Source organism: Zootoca vivipara, chromosome 6, assembly GCF_965207765.1.
Source record: "Zootoca vivipara chromosome 6, rZooViv2.hap1.1, whole genome shotgun sequence".
NCBI lineage: Eukaryota > Metazoa > Chordata > Lepidosauria > Squamata > Lacertidae > Zootoca > Zootoca vivipara.
The window spans coordinates 7119095-7135558 of record NC_142589.1 but is presented as its reverse complement, the minus strand read 5'-3'; the positions used below and the strand labels follow the sequence as shown (position 1 = coordinate 7135558).

Below are 16464 nucleotides of genomic sequence, written 5' to 3'. Positions count from 1 at the left end.
CGCCGTCGTGAGGGGCGGAAGGAGCCTCCGCAGCGAGCACGGACGAGCGTGCGCGCGCTCCGCCCGTCCCTCCCCCTCCACCTCCTTTCGCCTGCCTCCCTCGGCTCAGCCATGTCCCTCAAGCCATCGCCTCAGCCTTCGCCCGCCGCCGCCGCCGCTGCCGCCGTAACAGCAGCAGCCGTGGGAGCGCCGCCGCCGCCTCCTCTGCAGCCGCTTCAGCAGACGACGGCCACCACCACGACGACGATCACGACGACGAGCCAGCCGGCGGCGCCGCCGCTGCCGCCACCGCCCCAGGGGCCGGCCCAGTCGGCCGGCAGCAGCAGCAGCAGCCGCAAGCCCCTCGGTAGCGGAGGTGGGAATAGCAGCGGCGGAGCAGGCCCCGGCCCGAGCGGGATCCCGGCTGGAGGAAGCGGCGGAGGCAGGCAGAATCTGGGCAGGTGAGTCGAGGGGCGAGAGGGACGGGGGGGGGGGTCCTCCCCCTGCGCCAGGCCTAGCGGGTTTGACGGGCGGGCCTCGCCTGCTTTCATGCCGGGCTCGCGGCGCTTCTCTTTCCCGCTGCCCTCCGCGGCTACCTGGGCGCTGGAGGGTGGGAAATAGGGTGGCCAGGCCCGGTCGCGGCGGGTAGGCGGGTGGAAGGCCTTGGGCGGCAAGAGGAAGGCAAGACGCTCTCGGGACCAAGCCGGTCCCTGGTAATATTTATTTTTGGGTGTGTGTGTGTGTAGGGGGGGGGGTTTCCTCCGCTTTAGGCCTCTTCCCCCTCCCCTTCATCCCCAATAGATTCGGCGCCGGGCCTCGTGCATAAATGCCCGCACATGAGCCCATAATTAACAGCGATCGTAATAAGTAGCGCTTTCCTCGGAGGCGCCGGGCGGACGTGCGGCCTCGGAAGGGCTGCGATCCTGCGGCCGCTCGCTTTGGGGAGGGAAGCGGGACGCAGGCTTGCTTCGGAGTAAGAAAAGGAAAAACAAAAAGGGGTCACGCGGTGGGATTCCTCTGCTGGGCGCTTTGCTGGCTGGTTTCTCCTTGAGGAGGGAGAGGAGTGTGCGGACCCAGTAACAGCCATGGGGGCATATGCTGTGCAAATATTTGGTAAGGAGGCTGGCTGAAGGAGGAATATTGCCGCCTTTTGTGTGTGTGTCTCTGTGTGTGCGCGCGCCGCGGAGAGGCCTATCTGGATGGTTGTGATTGCGGCGTTGATACCTTTCTGATTAACCTGCCTTCTTCCCGTAAAGGACCAAAGGCAAATAAATGTTATGACTGATCATTCGGGGAGAGAGGGGCTGGGGCTGCGGAGAGACTAGGTGAAACGTAAAGGGAACGCGTTGCCTGAAAATAAAGAGAAGCTCCCCCCCCCCACCGCTAGTCGTTGTAGAAATAATGGCTAAAGAGTGTCTCTTTTCCTCCCAAGTTCTCCTCTATAAAAAAATGCATAATTGCATAACAGGGTTTGGGGGGCATATAAAGATAGAGGCAAGGGTGGCATTATTTAAAGGGAGCACTTCTCATAGGGGAGGGGGCAATGGAGGTTGCCCGCTTTGGAAGTTTGGGGGGGTGAGAAGGTTTTGTGAGTGGCATCACTTTCCCTTGCATGGCATTGAGGGGGAGGTGTTACCTGGAATCTTAAGAATGGGGGGGGGGATGTAATCATTCAATGGCTGACTTTGACCTGGAAGAAACTGTGTTTTAGGGGTGGGAGGAGAAAAAGGGATTCCATGTTCCACATCCCCTCAGGAAAGGAAATGGGGGACCTCCCCCTCCCCACTTCAGCTGGCCCAATGTTGTGTGTGTGTGTTGGGAGTTCCCAGGCGCAGCAACTGGCATTGCCCGGGGAAGGGGGGTCATAATGCCTTTCATGGAGGGTGACAGGGGCAGGACATCGGGCAGAGGCAGGAAAAGCAGCTTGGCCTCCATGTTGGACAGAGGCTTGAGAGAGAATACCGCATAATAGTATTTTGGAGAGGGGGGTAAAGGAGGAGAAGCAAGCTGGGATGGATCTTCTGCTCACACTGCCAGAGGGGAGGCAGAAGACCTTTCCAAGCTTTGGGCATTGCTGTGGGGTGGTGGGGGAGACTAGGGAAGGACAATCCAAGTAGGACCCCTCCTGATTTTGTGGGAAAGCATTTTTTTGCAAAGGGAGGGAGGGAGCAAGAATTGCCAGGGAAGGCGAGCACACACGGGCGCTGCAACCAGCGAGCTGTGACAGTAGAAGGCCTCTCCTCCCCTCCCCTCCCCAAGGCCGAGGCTGCAGCAAAGGCTGGCCGGGCCTGGAAAGGACGTTGCTGCTGTCGTAAGTGTCACTCCAGGGTCTAGGCCTTTGGAGTTGATCCGTTCCCTTGTGATATGTGTGAGAGTGTGTTTGTGTATTGGGGTGCCTGCCCTTCAAGACTCACAGGCAGGAAACTCAGCCTGGGCAGAGGGCACCCGGTTTGCTGTGAAGCAGGCCCCTGCCAGCCAGCCTTACCCGTTGCTGCAGCCTTGAGTGCAGAGAGTGACCATTTTATATTGCAGTTGAGGTTCTCCCCCAGCTCCACCCCCCAAATGATCCTGCCAAGCCTCATTGCCCAAACCAGGGGGTCCTTCTCTTAAAACAGGCCTCTTGGAAAGGGAAGAGAAAAGTGATTCAGGAATGTGTGGGACTAGATTTCCCATCCAGCTGTGATAAGTATTTTTCTGTTACGATTTTCAACACTAGATCTAATATATTCAGAGCAGCGGAGTTTTTATACAAACTGGTACAAAACATTAGTGTTTCTTACAGTATTAAAATTATGCAATATAAGGTGCATAGGCAGAAATGTGCATTTGTCATATTGAATCGTGTGCCTGCAGGAAGCAATATAACTTCGGGCTAAGCAACTTGCTGTGTTGTCTCTGGAACAATGTATAAACAGAATTTGTGTTGTTGCCAAGTTGTGTTTAATACCCTTTAAAGTACAGTACTGGCTTCCCCACTTCTTTTTGCATGTTTTATTTACCCTAAGGTGCTGAGAGTTCTAATCCATGGGTTTGGTTTTCATTTAAATTTATTTATTTATTAAATTTGTATATCGCCCTTAACCCATAGGTCTCAGGGTGGTTCACAACATAAAAATACAATATAAAAACACAAAATACATGATAACAAGAACATAGATCAAACCAACAAACCAGTAATGCCCTTCCCCCTCTTTCTATCCTCTTGCAATTTGGACGTTTCTTTGACAAACTTGCTTCTCTATTCATGAAAGCCAGAGCCTTCAGTTGTGCAGAAGTACATTAGATACTTAGATCAATAGCAAGAAGGCTGAACTGTGAACCAGGAAGTCCCCAGTTCAAATGTTGCTTCTGGTGGCCTTTGGCAAACTTATTTCTCTTTTTCTTTCTCTCACTCCACCCTGTCTATAATAGGAGGAGGATTATATTGGTTGTAAGTATTCCTGAGATAATGACAAGTGCTTTAGAGAGTTCAAAGCACCATTTATAAATATTCTCTTTTAGATCATGGGCATGGGGGGTGTCTGTTACCCAGGACTGCATTTTGTCACATAAACTTTTTGCAGACTATATAAAACTGACACAACCAGCATATCAGCATATCTTGTACAGTTGGTGCATAACATCCAAAACTCACCGAGATGTAGCATTGAAATGTAGAGTGCCTCTATTTCTCTTTTCTGTATGAGTGAAAAATTACTACACCTAGTGGATATCAATAGTGCAGTCCTCCAGAACTTGCTATACTTCTTAGATGGGAGACGGGGGGGGGTGTAAATAGGAATATTATTGGAAAGGGCATAAGGCAGGACCTGTTTGATTTGTCACCCACTGGTGTTTGAAATCCCCTGGACACATTTTGTGACTGGTGTGGGTCCAGTTGTGACTACATGGAGATCTCTAGATGCCAGGTTGGCGACTGACCCTCCAGATTTCTTAAGCAGGTAAACAGAAGAGCTGCTTCACTGCATTTATATCCCACCTTTTTCTCCAAGGAGTACATGGTTTTCCCCCTTCCCAGTTAATCCCTACAGTGACCCTGTGATGTAGGTTCAGAGGCTGTGACTGACTCCAAGGTCACCCAGTGAGCTTCATGATTGAGTGGGGATTTGAACCCTGATCTTGCAGGTTCTAGTCTAACACTATTTTTTAGTGTTAAAGAAAAAGATTTTTTAAAACAATACAAATTGCCAATACATAGCCAATTACAATTTCCCCCCTTCCCCCCCATCCCTCCCTCTCCCACCCTCTAAGGACTTCCCTCAGTTTGTACATATTGTTTTCTGCATGTTATAAAATTGTACATATCATTGCCTTATATATCATATGTTCTACTAATAAATTGTGGATGTTTATTCAAAACCTGCCAAGGAGTCCAGATTTTGTTGTCTTTTTAAATACCATAGTTTGTAAAAAGTTCCCATTCTTCTTTGAAGTCACAATTGTCCTCCTCGCGTAGTTTATATGTCAACTTTGCCAACTCCGCATAGCTCATCAGTTTTTCTTACCATTGTTCTTTCGTTGGGATTTCCTCATTCTTCCATCTTGGTGCTAACAAGACTCTTGCCGCTGTTGGAGCACCTAGCCTAACACTCTAACCACATCATCACACTGGCTTCCTGGAGTATTTCTTCTATGGGGCAAATATATAGATTAAGTAGGTACATAAATATGGGGAAAGCAAAATGTAACTTAGGGAAGGATCTGAAATATTTTGAATTATGTTTTATTCTAGATTGCTTTATTTGATATTTTCTGTGTTGTAAACCACTTTGAGATTTTTTTCTTCAAAATAGAAAGCAGTATAGAAGAGAAATGAATAATAACAAAAAATCATTAAAATGTGTCTAGACATTCTGTTGTGATGAGCATAGGCCAGGTTTAAGGTGCCATTTAGCTATTAGGTTACATATCTGAGTTTCTAACACTGGTCACCCCTTTTGAAATGTGATATGTGTGAGTACCTGTATAGCTATTAATTCTAATATTAAGTGAGGTTTCAACAGAAATAGCTCATTTTTCTTTCACTCCTACTTACCTCTTTAGTTTGCTGAAATTATTTTTAATAATTTGAATTTTCAGTGGTTGTGATCTGTTTCAGACAGATGTGGAAAAGCAAAATCTACAGATTGAAAGAGTTGTTTATGAGTCAGTTGGAAATGTTGCATGAACTGAGGATTAAAGCACCTGTTTAGAATCTAATTTGGGTTTCTAAAATGGGCTTGTGTTCTGTACCTCTGTGTGGAGACCTTACTGGATGCTGATAATTCTGGCATGCCCCTGATACCATGTTTCTTTTAAATATGTACCGTAGAGTGTTTGAGAATAGTGACTACTGGTCTTAAGTTATTGAATGCCTTTTATTACTCTTTATGCTACAATACTAGTTAATTGTACAATAGAATCCTGCTGAAGTGAAATGTCCTGCTGCTGTCTGTTTTGAAGTAGTTTTTTTGTATTCAAAATGTGAATGAATATTCCATTTTTATCCAGTGGAGATAAATTCTGAAGGAAATAGGTATGTACATCAGCTTTTTTGGCAGAGAACAGGAATGCCTGCTGTGTTCAACCTGTTAGCCAAAAAGGAGAAAATATTGTAGAGGATTAGAGGATTTCCCAGTATCATTATTAATCATTTTGGATATTCATATTAATATTAGCAGACGGACCCCGAGAGCTGCTATAGACACACCCAAGCATTTGTGGTGGTGGGGTGGTGGTTGTTATATTAAATTTCTATTAATGCCTTTCATTTGAGGATCACAGCCTGGTTTACAATATAAAAACACATTAATACACAACACAGTTACAAACACAAAAAGTACCACCATCACCCCAGTTTAAAAGGTCGTATGTTCTTTAATTAGCCAAAAGCCTGGGAGAAGAGGGATGCATTTGCCTGGCACCTAAATATATGTAATAAAGTTGTCAGGCGTGCCTCCCTGGGGAGAGCAGTCCACAAGTGAGGAACCACCGTGGAAAATTGCCCTCCAGACCCCTCATGGAGGAGGCACATGAAGATGGGCCTCAGATGATCACAGGCTCCTTGACAGTTCATGTGGGGAGATGCAGTCCTTGAGGTATTGTAGTCCTGAGCAGTAGTGCATACTGCTTCATCATTCCTGCTCTACTTCTCTCCTTAGGCTGGTGGGGACAACAAACTATGTGCCTTGGTTTGTTGCCATGTCTGAACTAGGAACATGGTTTATCTCTGACAAATCACAATCAGCAACAAACTATAGGAATATAAGACGCTGTCTTAAACGGAGTCAAATGATTGGTCCATCTAGCTCAGTATTGGCCACAGCTCTCTCACGATTTCAGACACGGGGTCTTTCCCAAACCTACGTTGAGTTGTAACGTTTGGCAAGCAGAGCGTATGGTCTAGCAGTGGTGTCCAAACGTTTTTCAAAGAGGGCCAGATTTGAAGTGAAGGGCTGTGAGGGCCGACCAAAGTTGTTGAGGTGGTGTTGTTTTTTGGATTTTACCCCAGGAAATAAACTGCCACAGGGGCTGGATTAAACCGACCAGTGGGCTGGATTAGGCCCCAAAATGGACTTTGGACATGTCTGGTCTAAGGTCATTCCCAAATACCTTGTTCACAAATAACAAAAAGAGATGGTCAGTGGCTTATTAGGACCAAGCAGTGTTCTAGTGTTCACTGCCCAATTGCTCCCACTTTGCTCCTTCCCCTCATATGCGTAGTAACAATATACTATGAAGCTTGGTGTCTATTGGTTCTTTAGTAGTCTATATGAATTTTTAATACACCAACCTAAAGGTGTGTTTGGTTTGAAATTCTAAGAGCCCAGCCCAGGGGTGGGAGGAGGAGTCCAGTTACCTGGAATTGCCCCATCCTTTCAAATATCATTTGAATAAATGTACTTTCTCTCTGAATGCATAACCTTCATGAGGGTCTATTGTGTCTTTTGGATTGGGGCTGTTTGCGCACCTGAGCTGTTTAGAGGCTTGATTGTGCGTTTGTGAATGTGGCCATGTGCTGTGATAGAGGAAGTGATTTGGGGGGAGGTGTTAGCAGTCAGCAGCAGTTCCAGAATCATAGACTTGGAAGGTAAAGGTAAAGGGACCCCGACCATTAGGTCCAGTCGTGACCGACTCTGGGGTTGTGGCGCTCATCTCACATTATTGGCCGAGGGAACCGGCGTACACCTTCCAGGTCATGTGGCCAGCATGACAAAGCCGCTTCTGGCGAACCAGAGCAGCACACGGAAATGCCGTTTACCTTCCCACTGTAGCGGTACCTATTTATCTACGTGCTTTCAAACTGCAAGGTTGGTAGGAGCTGGGACTGAACAATGGGAGCTCACCCCATCGCAGGGATTTGAACCGCCGACCTTCTGGTCGGCAAGCCCTAGGCTCTGTGGTTTAACCCACAACGCCACCCACGTCCCTCAATGATAATCCATTCAGTGGATTCGTAACTGGCTGACTGACGGAACCCAAAGGGTGCTCATCAATGGCTCCTCCTCATCCTGAAGAGAAGTGACTAGTGGGGTGCCACAGGGTTCTGTCTTGGGTTCAGTCTTATTCAACATCTTTATCAATGACTTGGATGATGGGCTTGAGGGCATCCTGAGCAAGTTTGCAGATGACACCAAATTGGGAGGGGTGGCTAATACCCCAGAGGACAGGATCACACTTCAAAATGACCTTAACAGATTAGACAACTGGGCCAAAGCAAACAAGATGAATTTTAACAGGGAGAAATGTAAACTACTACACTTGGGCAATAAAAAATAAAAAATGAAAGGCACAAATACACGATGGGTGACACCTGGCTTGAGAGCAGTACAGTACATGTGAAAAGGATCTAGGAGTCTTGGTAGACCACAAACCTGACATGAGTCAACAGTGTGATGCAGCAGCTAAAAAAGCCAATGCAATTCTGGGCTGCATCAATAGGAGTATAGCATCTAGATCAAGGGAAGTAATAGTACCACTGTATTCCACTCTGGTCAGACCTCACCTGGAATACTGTGTCCAGTTCTGGGCATCACAGTTCAAGAAGGATATTGACAAGCTGGAACGTGTCCAGAGGAGGGCAACCAAAATGGTCAAAGGCCTGGAAACAATGCTTTATGAGGAACGGCTTAGGGTGCTGGGTATGTTTAGCCTGGAGAAGAGAAGGTTAAGGGGTGATATGATAGCCATGTTCAAATATATAAAAGGATGTCATATAGAAGAGGGTGAAAGGTTGTTTTCTGCTGCTCCAGAGAAGCGGACACGGAGCAATGGATTCAAGCTACAAGAAAGAAGATTCCACCTAAACATTAGGAAGAACTTCCTGACAGTTAGAGCTGTTCGGCAGTGGAATTTGCTGCCAAGGAGTGTGGTGGAGTCTCCTTCTTTGGAGGTCTTTAAGCGGAAACTTAACAGCCATCTGTCAGGAATGCTTTGATGGTGTTTCCTGTTTGGCAGGGGGTTGGACTGGATGGCCCTTGTGGTCTCTTCCAACTCTATGATTCTTTAATCTAGGGCTAGGGCAACCCCCCTGCAATGCAGGAATCACAGTCAAAATGAACAGTACATCTAAACAGGGGTGTTTAGCAGGGGAGGTTGAGCTGCAGGCCCAAAGTGCTGTCTTACGGTTTGTGTAGGACCAAGAGATATGGACGGCAAAGGAGCTGCTGCAGGGACCTGTGACACCTGTGCCATGTTTGTTTCCTGCCTGAGAATGTGCAAAACTACACCTGCGCCACAGTGATTGAAATTAACTGGTTGCCAGTTGGGTTTTTTGCGACTACCTCATGAACAAATTGAGATATCCAGTTGTATCATTTGCTACTGAATCCCTCTTTTTTTGCCTACTTCCCATGAGGACTTTTGATATGCTAAGCAAACTGTGAAGAAGCTCTTTCACACATTTAAATGGATTGCTTTTCTCTTGTGGTTGCAAACAAATGGATTGCAGGACATGGGGCAGCAGGGGAGAGCTAGCTGTTTTGCTTCTGATCACACAGAAGATAGTCACTTTGGAGAAACAGAACTGCTGTGTGGGAAACACCCTTTAAAGTTGACCATAGAAACAGAAGAAAGCTGGAATGGAATTGTATGATCTTTTAAGTGCAAGGGATGCCATTATGACCTATCAACATTTTATAATTCAAAGCACAAGTGTTCGAAATTAGCCAGGCCCCAGGCTCGTTTTGCACCTGTCTATTGGCCACTTGAGACCAAGTGAAGATGCCTGGGCACTGCTGACATCTCCACCTTCTGGAGGTGTATGCCTGGGGGCTCATTGGACCTTGACTGTTTTCATACACAAATACCTCATCCTGTAGAATTCTATCAATTATATTTAATCTGCACAATCGGAATGAATTTTTCTGTGCAGCCTGAGCAGGAGCAGTGAACAACATTATAATTGTTGTAGTTTGTTTTTGCTTACCTTACCCCCACTGCTGTCACATGGAAGATGGAGCAAGCTTGTTTTCTCCTGCTCTGGAGGTTAGGACCCAAAGCCATTGATTCAAGTTACAAGAAAGGAGTGTCCAACTCAACACCAGGAAGCACTTTCTGAGGGTAAGATCTGTTTTGACAGTGGAGCAGACTCCCTCGAAAGGTGGTGGACTCTCCTTTTTTAAAGCAGAGGTTGGATGGCCATCTGTCTTGGATGCTTTAGTTGAGGTTCTTGCATTGCAGGGGGTTACGCTAGATCAAGCATCCCCAAACTTTGGCCCTCCAGATGTTTTGGACTACAATTCCCATCTTCCCCAACCACTGGTCCTGTTAGCTAGGGATCATGAGAGTTGTAGGCCAAAACATCTGGAAGGCCGCAGTTTGGGGATGCCTGCGCTAGATGATGCTTTGAGTTTCTTCCAACTCCACAATTCTGTGATTATCCTCTATATTTGATATCAAAGATGAAGTTGGTGTCTCTCTTCTTGCAATCATTAACTAAGCTTGATATTGTTGCCTTGCTCTTTTGGAATGACAAGGAAATGTGCTCTTTCTAGCTGTTCTTGAAATGATGACGTGGCCTTGAGAAACTCTTCCTGCCCCAGCCGGTTGCTAATTAATATCTTTACAGCAACGTCTTGAGACTGATACCTGCGGAGTACAAATGAGCTATTGCCTACAAGGTGGTAGAATCCCCCCACCCCACTGCCCCAGTAAGGGACATGGGAAGCCAGTGAGTTTGTTCTGAGTAGTGTGGAAAGTGCAGCTGTTCACTATTTTAGTATCACAGATCTTGAAGGTGGGAGGACATGGTGATGAGTGAGGGTGGAAGAGAAAGACTTGTTTTGTTGGCAGAGCAGACTGAAGGGTATGGTTTATTTACCCTAGGCAAAAAGGGGCAGAGAGAGATCTGAATCCTTAGTTCTTTGGGAGGGAACAGGAAGAACATACGTGCTAGACAAATTCCCAGTTGTCTTAGTCTCTGCTCAGTCTTTGCTGGTTCCTCACTGCGAGAAGTGAAGTTACAGGGAACCAGGAAGAGGGCCTTCTCCATAGTGGTGCCCTCCCTGTGGAACACCCTCCCTTCAGATGTCAAGGAGATGAAAGAATTACACAACTTTTAGAAGACATCTGAAGGCAGTCCTATATTGGGAGGTTTTTTAAGCTTGATGTTTCTATTAGGTTTTTCGATATGCTCTAGGTTGGCAGGAGCTGGGACCAAGCAACAGGTGCTCACCCCGTCGCGGGGTTCGAATCCCCACAACAGGGTGAGCTCCTGTTGCTTGATCCCAGCTCCTGCCAACCTAGCAGTTTGAAAGCATGTCAAAGTGCAAGTAGATAAATAGGTACCACTACAGCGGGAAGGTAAACAGCGTTTCCGTGTGCTGCTCTGGTTCACCAGAAGCGGCTTTGTCATGCTGACCACATGACCTGGAAGCTGTACGCCGGCTCCCTCGGCCAATAACGTGAGATGAGCGGCGCAACCCCAGAGTCAGTCACGACTGGACCTAATGGTCAGGGGTCCCAGAATACACCCAGAATGGCTGGGGAAACCCAGCCAGATGGGCAGGGTATCAATAATAAACTTATTCGTCTTCGTCTTCTTCTATCCTATGATAAAATCTGGACAATCTCTTTTCCATACACAGAAGCAATTGTGTTAATGTAATCTAAGGAATGCTTAACTCTAGAAGAATACTTAACTGAACACTTGACCAAAAAACGATTGCAGAAGGGTAGTCATGTTTTTACAACAAGAAATCATTAAGGAGCTTGTGGCATCTTAAAAGACCGGGATTTACCAAAGCATACATTTTTGTAGATGGGATTTCATTTCAATATACGCATGAAGTTTATCCTCTGCTGAAATGTAAATATACATACGGTATGGGCGGCAGTGGTAAACATTGAGGGGAAATGTCCTGAACTGCAAAAATTGCAGTCTGTAACAATTCAGTTGTACTAAAATATATACAAAATAAACAGAGTTGACCACAGCAGCAGTAATGAGTGATAACATAATCACCAAACAAACAAAAAAACCTGGGACAACTGCATTTATTTATTTATTATAGATAGGAGGCAAATGGCATTCTGCTTTTTACAGAAGAAACACAGATTACAAAAAGTTAATAAAATACATGACAATATCAAGGTAAAAACCTATCAAGATAGTTAAAATACTTTTCATACAATAAAAACAGGATATAAACAGAATTCAAGCTTTAACAAGCTCACCTGAAACCAATCAAAACCACTCTAGGAAGGAAGTTCTGCAACATGGATACTACTATAGAAAACAACCCCCGTTGTGCCCCAGCTAATTGTGCTTCTGAAACTGATGAGATGCATTGCAGGGCCACTGATGTTTAATGCATTGGGTAGGAAGAGTTGTGTGGCATGAGGGAGTCCACCAGAACTCCTGGACCAGGCTTCCTCAACCTCTGCCCTCCAGATGTTTTTGGCCTACAACTCCCATGATCCCTAGCTAGCAGGACCAGTGGTCAGGGATGATTGGAAGTGTAGTCTCAAAACATCTGGAGGGCCGAGGTTGAGGAAGCCTGTCCTAGACAGTTTGGAGCTTTATACGTGAGTAATGATTGGTAACAGCTATAGTAACCCTTGATCATGGGGTGGGGGAGATCCAAGTGTCTTTGTAATCTTATTTAGGAATTGATACCCCTTAAACAAAGGACCAGGTCAGGCCAACAAACTGCTTCATTGCAAAATATGCTTTAGAAAACATCTGAAGGTTCAGGGAAGTTTTTAATATCTGACATTTTATTGTTTTTTATGTTTTGCTGGAAGCCACCCAGAATGGCTGGGGAAGCCCAGCCAGATGGGTGGGGTATAAACAATAATATTAATATTTATCTGATGTTGGTTCTGTATTCTTTTCAGTCCCTATTTGAACATAATAAGCCAGGCACTTTGTACCTGCCTGCTGAACTCAATAGGATGTGCAAACCAAGTTTAAGGAAGGAGGTAATGATTGACAGTCATGGAAACGTTTGCCTAGGACTATTTTGAGGAAAACTGTGGTTTATAGAGTTTTTGCTTTCTGTTCAGTTGTATGTTTGGCATTGGCTGCATTCAGACAACCATAAGCCAAGATAAACTAGGAAAATTTCTAATTAATAAGCGAATATATGAACAAGCTTTTTACTCACTCAAATATGTTAGGTTAGAACTAGGAAACCATAGATTTGGAACAAGACAGGATCCTAAACCATGGTCTTTGTATGTCTTGGCTGATGTAGTGTGTTGATTGATGTGGTGTTTGGATATGGGAAAAATCCCCACTCAAGATTTTGCAGAGCTGTGGATAAGTCATCTGTGGAAGGAGGTCTTTAGCTCAGTGGTAGAGCATCTGCTTTGCATGAGGAAGGTAGAGCTGGGAATGTCCCTTGCCTGAAATCCTGGAGAACTGCTGCTAGTCAGTGTATACAATACAGTGGTACCTCGGTTTAAGAACAATCCAGTTTAAGAACAATTTGGTTTACAAACTCCGCAAAACTGGAAATGAGTTTGAGAACTTTGGTTTGAGAACTTTACCTTGGTTTAAGAACGGAATCCGAACGGTGGAAGGGCACCGGCGGTGGGAGGCTCATTAGGGAAAGCGTGCCTCAGTTTAAGAACGGTTTTGGTTTAAGAACAGACTTCCGGAATGGATTAAGTTCATAAACCGAGGTACCACTGTATTGAGCTAGATAATGTCCCACCATCTTTCACCCTTGCAGAATTGTCATAATGGTGATGATCCTCAGAGCTCCGTGAAAGAAGGGGTTGTGCATGAGATTATTGATTTGACCCCACCTTCTGCATAATACTACACAAACACTTTAAAGTATGATAATCAGAACTGATTCCAAAATGAGTTTGAGGCTTTTTATAAAAGAATACTGTTTTACACTGTATTTGATTTGTTCTTTTTGTATCTGGGGTTTTTACCAGAGAGTAAAGATCCTAGTTGCTCCTCTGTTTACACAGAAATACAGTGGACGTTCGGGTCGCGAATGTGATCCGTGCGGGAGGCACATTCGCAACCCGCAGTGTTTGCAACCCACAGTGCCACAATCGTGCGGGTTGCGATTCGGCACTTCTGCGCATGCGCAAAGCGTGATCTAGCACTTCTGCGCATGCACGAGCGCGAAACCCGGAAGTATCCCATTCCGGGACTTCCGGGTTCGATGTGGTGCACAACCCGAAAGCGCGCAACCTGAAGCGGCTGTAACCTGAGGTATGACTATGTTTATTTTGAGCTCAGGCCTAAGCTCATTACCGTACGTAGCCTGAACCCCCATGTACATAAAGAGGCCTTGGATTTGCCACATCGTTTCACCCCACTTTTTTGCCAAAGCTTTCATGCCTCTGTAAATGTAGAGCAGAAGGAGGTACATCTGAGTCTCCTCCAACATGAGGCATAGTTGTCAGTGCTATGTGAGAGCACAAAGGTAATTGAAGAACAGGCCTGAATGCACCAATTTGTATTGTATGCCAAACTGGTCAGGAGTAATACAAGCTTATTCATCAGGGCAGAAGGTTTTGAGTCTTGGTTGCAACTAAGGGAATCCATTGACAGACTTTTTAAAGAAACGCCTCTGCAACAGCTCCTGGGTGTGAACTGAAGCCCTTCTAAGCTTACACACTGTGTTGTGTCTAATGACTTGGCAACTCAGTCACTAAGGTTCTCACTATTTAGTATCACTGTCCTAAGGGTTGATGTGTGCCCCTGTGGGTTTAAAGGGGATAGTGGCGCCCTGCACCATGGCATGTGACCATTAGGGGCGCCCAACAGTGGGAGTCCGAGACCCAGGGGGTGCAATGGGGGCGCACCACCCTGGCAGCATTTTGGGAAAGGGTGCCATTGTGGCTGCCCCCCCCCCGCGTGCCCCGCGTCTTCCCGGGATGCACGCCCCACCCCCATGCAGCCAGCCAGTCGAACCCGGCATGCAAACACAAGGGAGGCGCAGTAACTTTAGCAGCTGTTTTTGTAACTTTAGCAACTGTTTTTGTGGGTGTTGTGGCCCTTAAGCACAAGAAAGGCCTTGCATGCCCTCAGGAATTTCACTTCACTACTCAATGATTTAACAAGACCAGACATACCTAGCTAATTGAGAGCTCTTCGAAGTCCACTGTGTTGTTGCTTGTGTAAAGGACTTGAAGATAGCTTGAGCAGAAGGAACTAATTTGTAGGTACACTGTGGTAAGAGCAGAAGAGAATTTTTCCTGTAGCTTCACTGCATTATCAGCTTCTAGGAAGCCATAGCACGCAAGTTTGTAACTGCTATATGTAGCCTTTCTCCCAGCTGGCAGTATAAACTAATGCTCACAAGATCTCTAAATAATCCAGAATAGCTGGAAGGTAGTAATGTTAGGCAAATGAGCCATGTGACTTATATGTCTTTGCAATGCTTGCTTTATGCAACGATTGTCACTTGTCGGTACAGTCACTGTTGGCCATTAAACAAAAAAAATTAGAAAGGGACCAGTATAAAGAAGTGGTGGCTTGCAACAAGTGTACAGATGTGCTTTGAAAACGGGACAGGGTGGAATGGGGTGGGGTGGGCTTATGCGCGTCCCGGCAGAATGTTTAGGTGCCTTGGAACACAACCCCCACCCATGCAAATGGGGAGTTGCACATACAGTATGTACATTGGTGATAGTTACCAAACAATAATAATAATAATAATAATAATAATAATAATAATAATATATTATTTATACCCCGCCCATCTGGCTGGGTCTCCCCAGCCACTCTGGGCGGCATCCAACAGAAAAATAAAACACAGTAATCTATTAAACATTAAAACATTTTAAAAGAGTGTTAGACAAACTCATGGAGGAGATAGTGATTGATGGCTTCAAGCCATGATGGCTATGCTTTTCCTCCACTATTGGAGGCAGCAATGCTTCTGAATACCAGTTGCTGGAAACCATACGAGGAGAAGGTGCTCTTGTGCATGGCTCCTGCCTGAAGGTTTCCCACAGGCATCCGGTTGGCCATTGAGAATGTGATGCTGGACTAGATGGGCCATTAATCTGATCCAGCAGGCTCATGTTCCTATGTACACACATACTTGATTCATTAATAGGTGAAGTAAGAATTTAAAACACTCCAAGTTTGCTGAATCAGATCCCAATCTGTTTGGATTTTTTTAAAAAATTGGAAAAACCTACATTACTAATTACTAACACATGTACATATTTAGGTGGCTCTTCAACCAAAGTTCACAGGGCAACATACGAAAATTACAATAAAGCCATGGAACATAGTAGCAAAGATATCAGATATATTGTGATCCATATGCCTGAGCATTTTATTGCTTAGATAAACAAACTACTGTATACTAATGAACAGCTTATCAGAAATGCACATCTAGGTCTCAAAGAAATCACATGCAAGTTAGAAGTAGGGGAGAACTCTTTGTTCATCTTCGAAAAGTTTAAAAACATGCAAAATTGGGGGCAGGGCGCAGTTCACAAAATAGCTGAGCATTTTTCTCACATGTATAACAATCATACGGTAATACTTTCTTTGTTACTGCTCACAACTAAAATGCAGCTAATTAAATCTTTTAGCTTTATACATTCATGCATTTTGACCTGTTTGGTTTTTTTTTAAGCAGTAGCTGCTTTGTATTAAGGCTAGTGTGCTTTTTGAGGTGATGGGACCCCAGGGGAGAATGAGGTACTCATATTCAAATATCTGAGAGTTTTGCAATGGGAGAGGTAGGCAGAGCTTGCATAAAGATAGAAAGTGCTTTGTTAATTACCAAGCTTTATATATCACCCTGGTTATCAAATAACATCAGATGTGTGCAAGCAGAATTATGCTTATGCACTTAATTTCTCAGAAAACAATTTTGAAAAGTACTCAAGTACTGTATGTAATTTTCGTTCTGTACCTTTATTTAATGAATTTGTTGTAATTTGAACTGTTTGACATTGTCTGGTTACCATTATAGAATCGTAGAATTGCAGTGTTGGAAGGGATCACAAGGCTCATCTAGTCTAACCCTCTGCAATGCAGGAATGTTTTACTCAACATGGGGCTTGAACCCACAA

The 16464-nt window shown here is 45.2% G+C and overlaps 1 protein-coding gene across 22 annotated transcripts in view; it reads left to right on the top strand.

The window, feature by feature from the left end:
• The first annotated feature begins 40 nt into the window (after nucleotides 1–40).
• Nucleotides 41–16464, top strand: part of ATXN2 (ataxin 2) — a 59946-nt gene continuing 43522 nt past the window's right edge. For all 22 annotated transcript variants that reach the window (XM_060276347.2, XM_088670912.1, XM_060276345.2 and 19 more), the window contains exon 1: nucleotides 41–440. In XM_060276347.2, the coding sequence (XP_060132330.2) occupies nucleotides 112–440 (329 nt within the window). In that variant the 5' untranslated portion in view covers nucleotides 41–111. The remainder of the gene's footprint in view (nucleotides 441–16464) is intronic.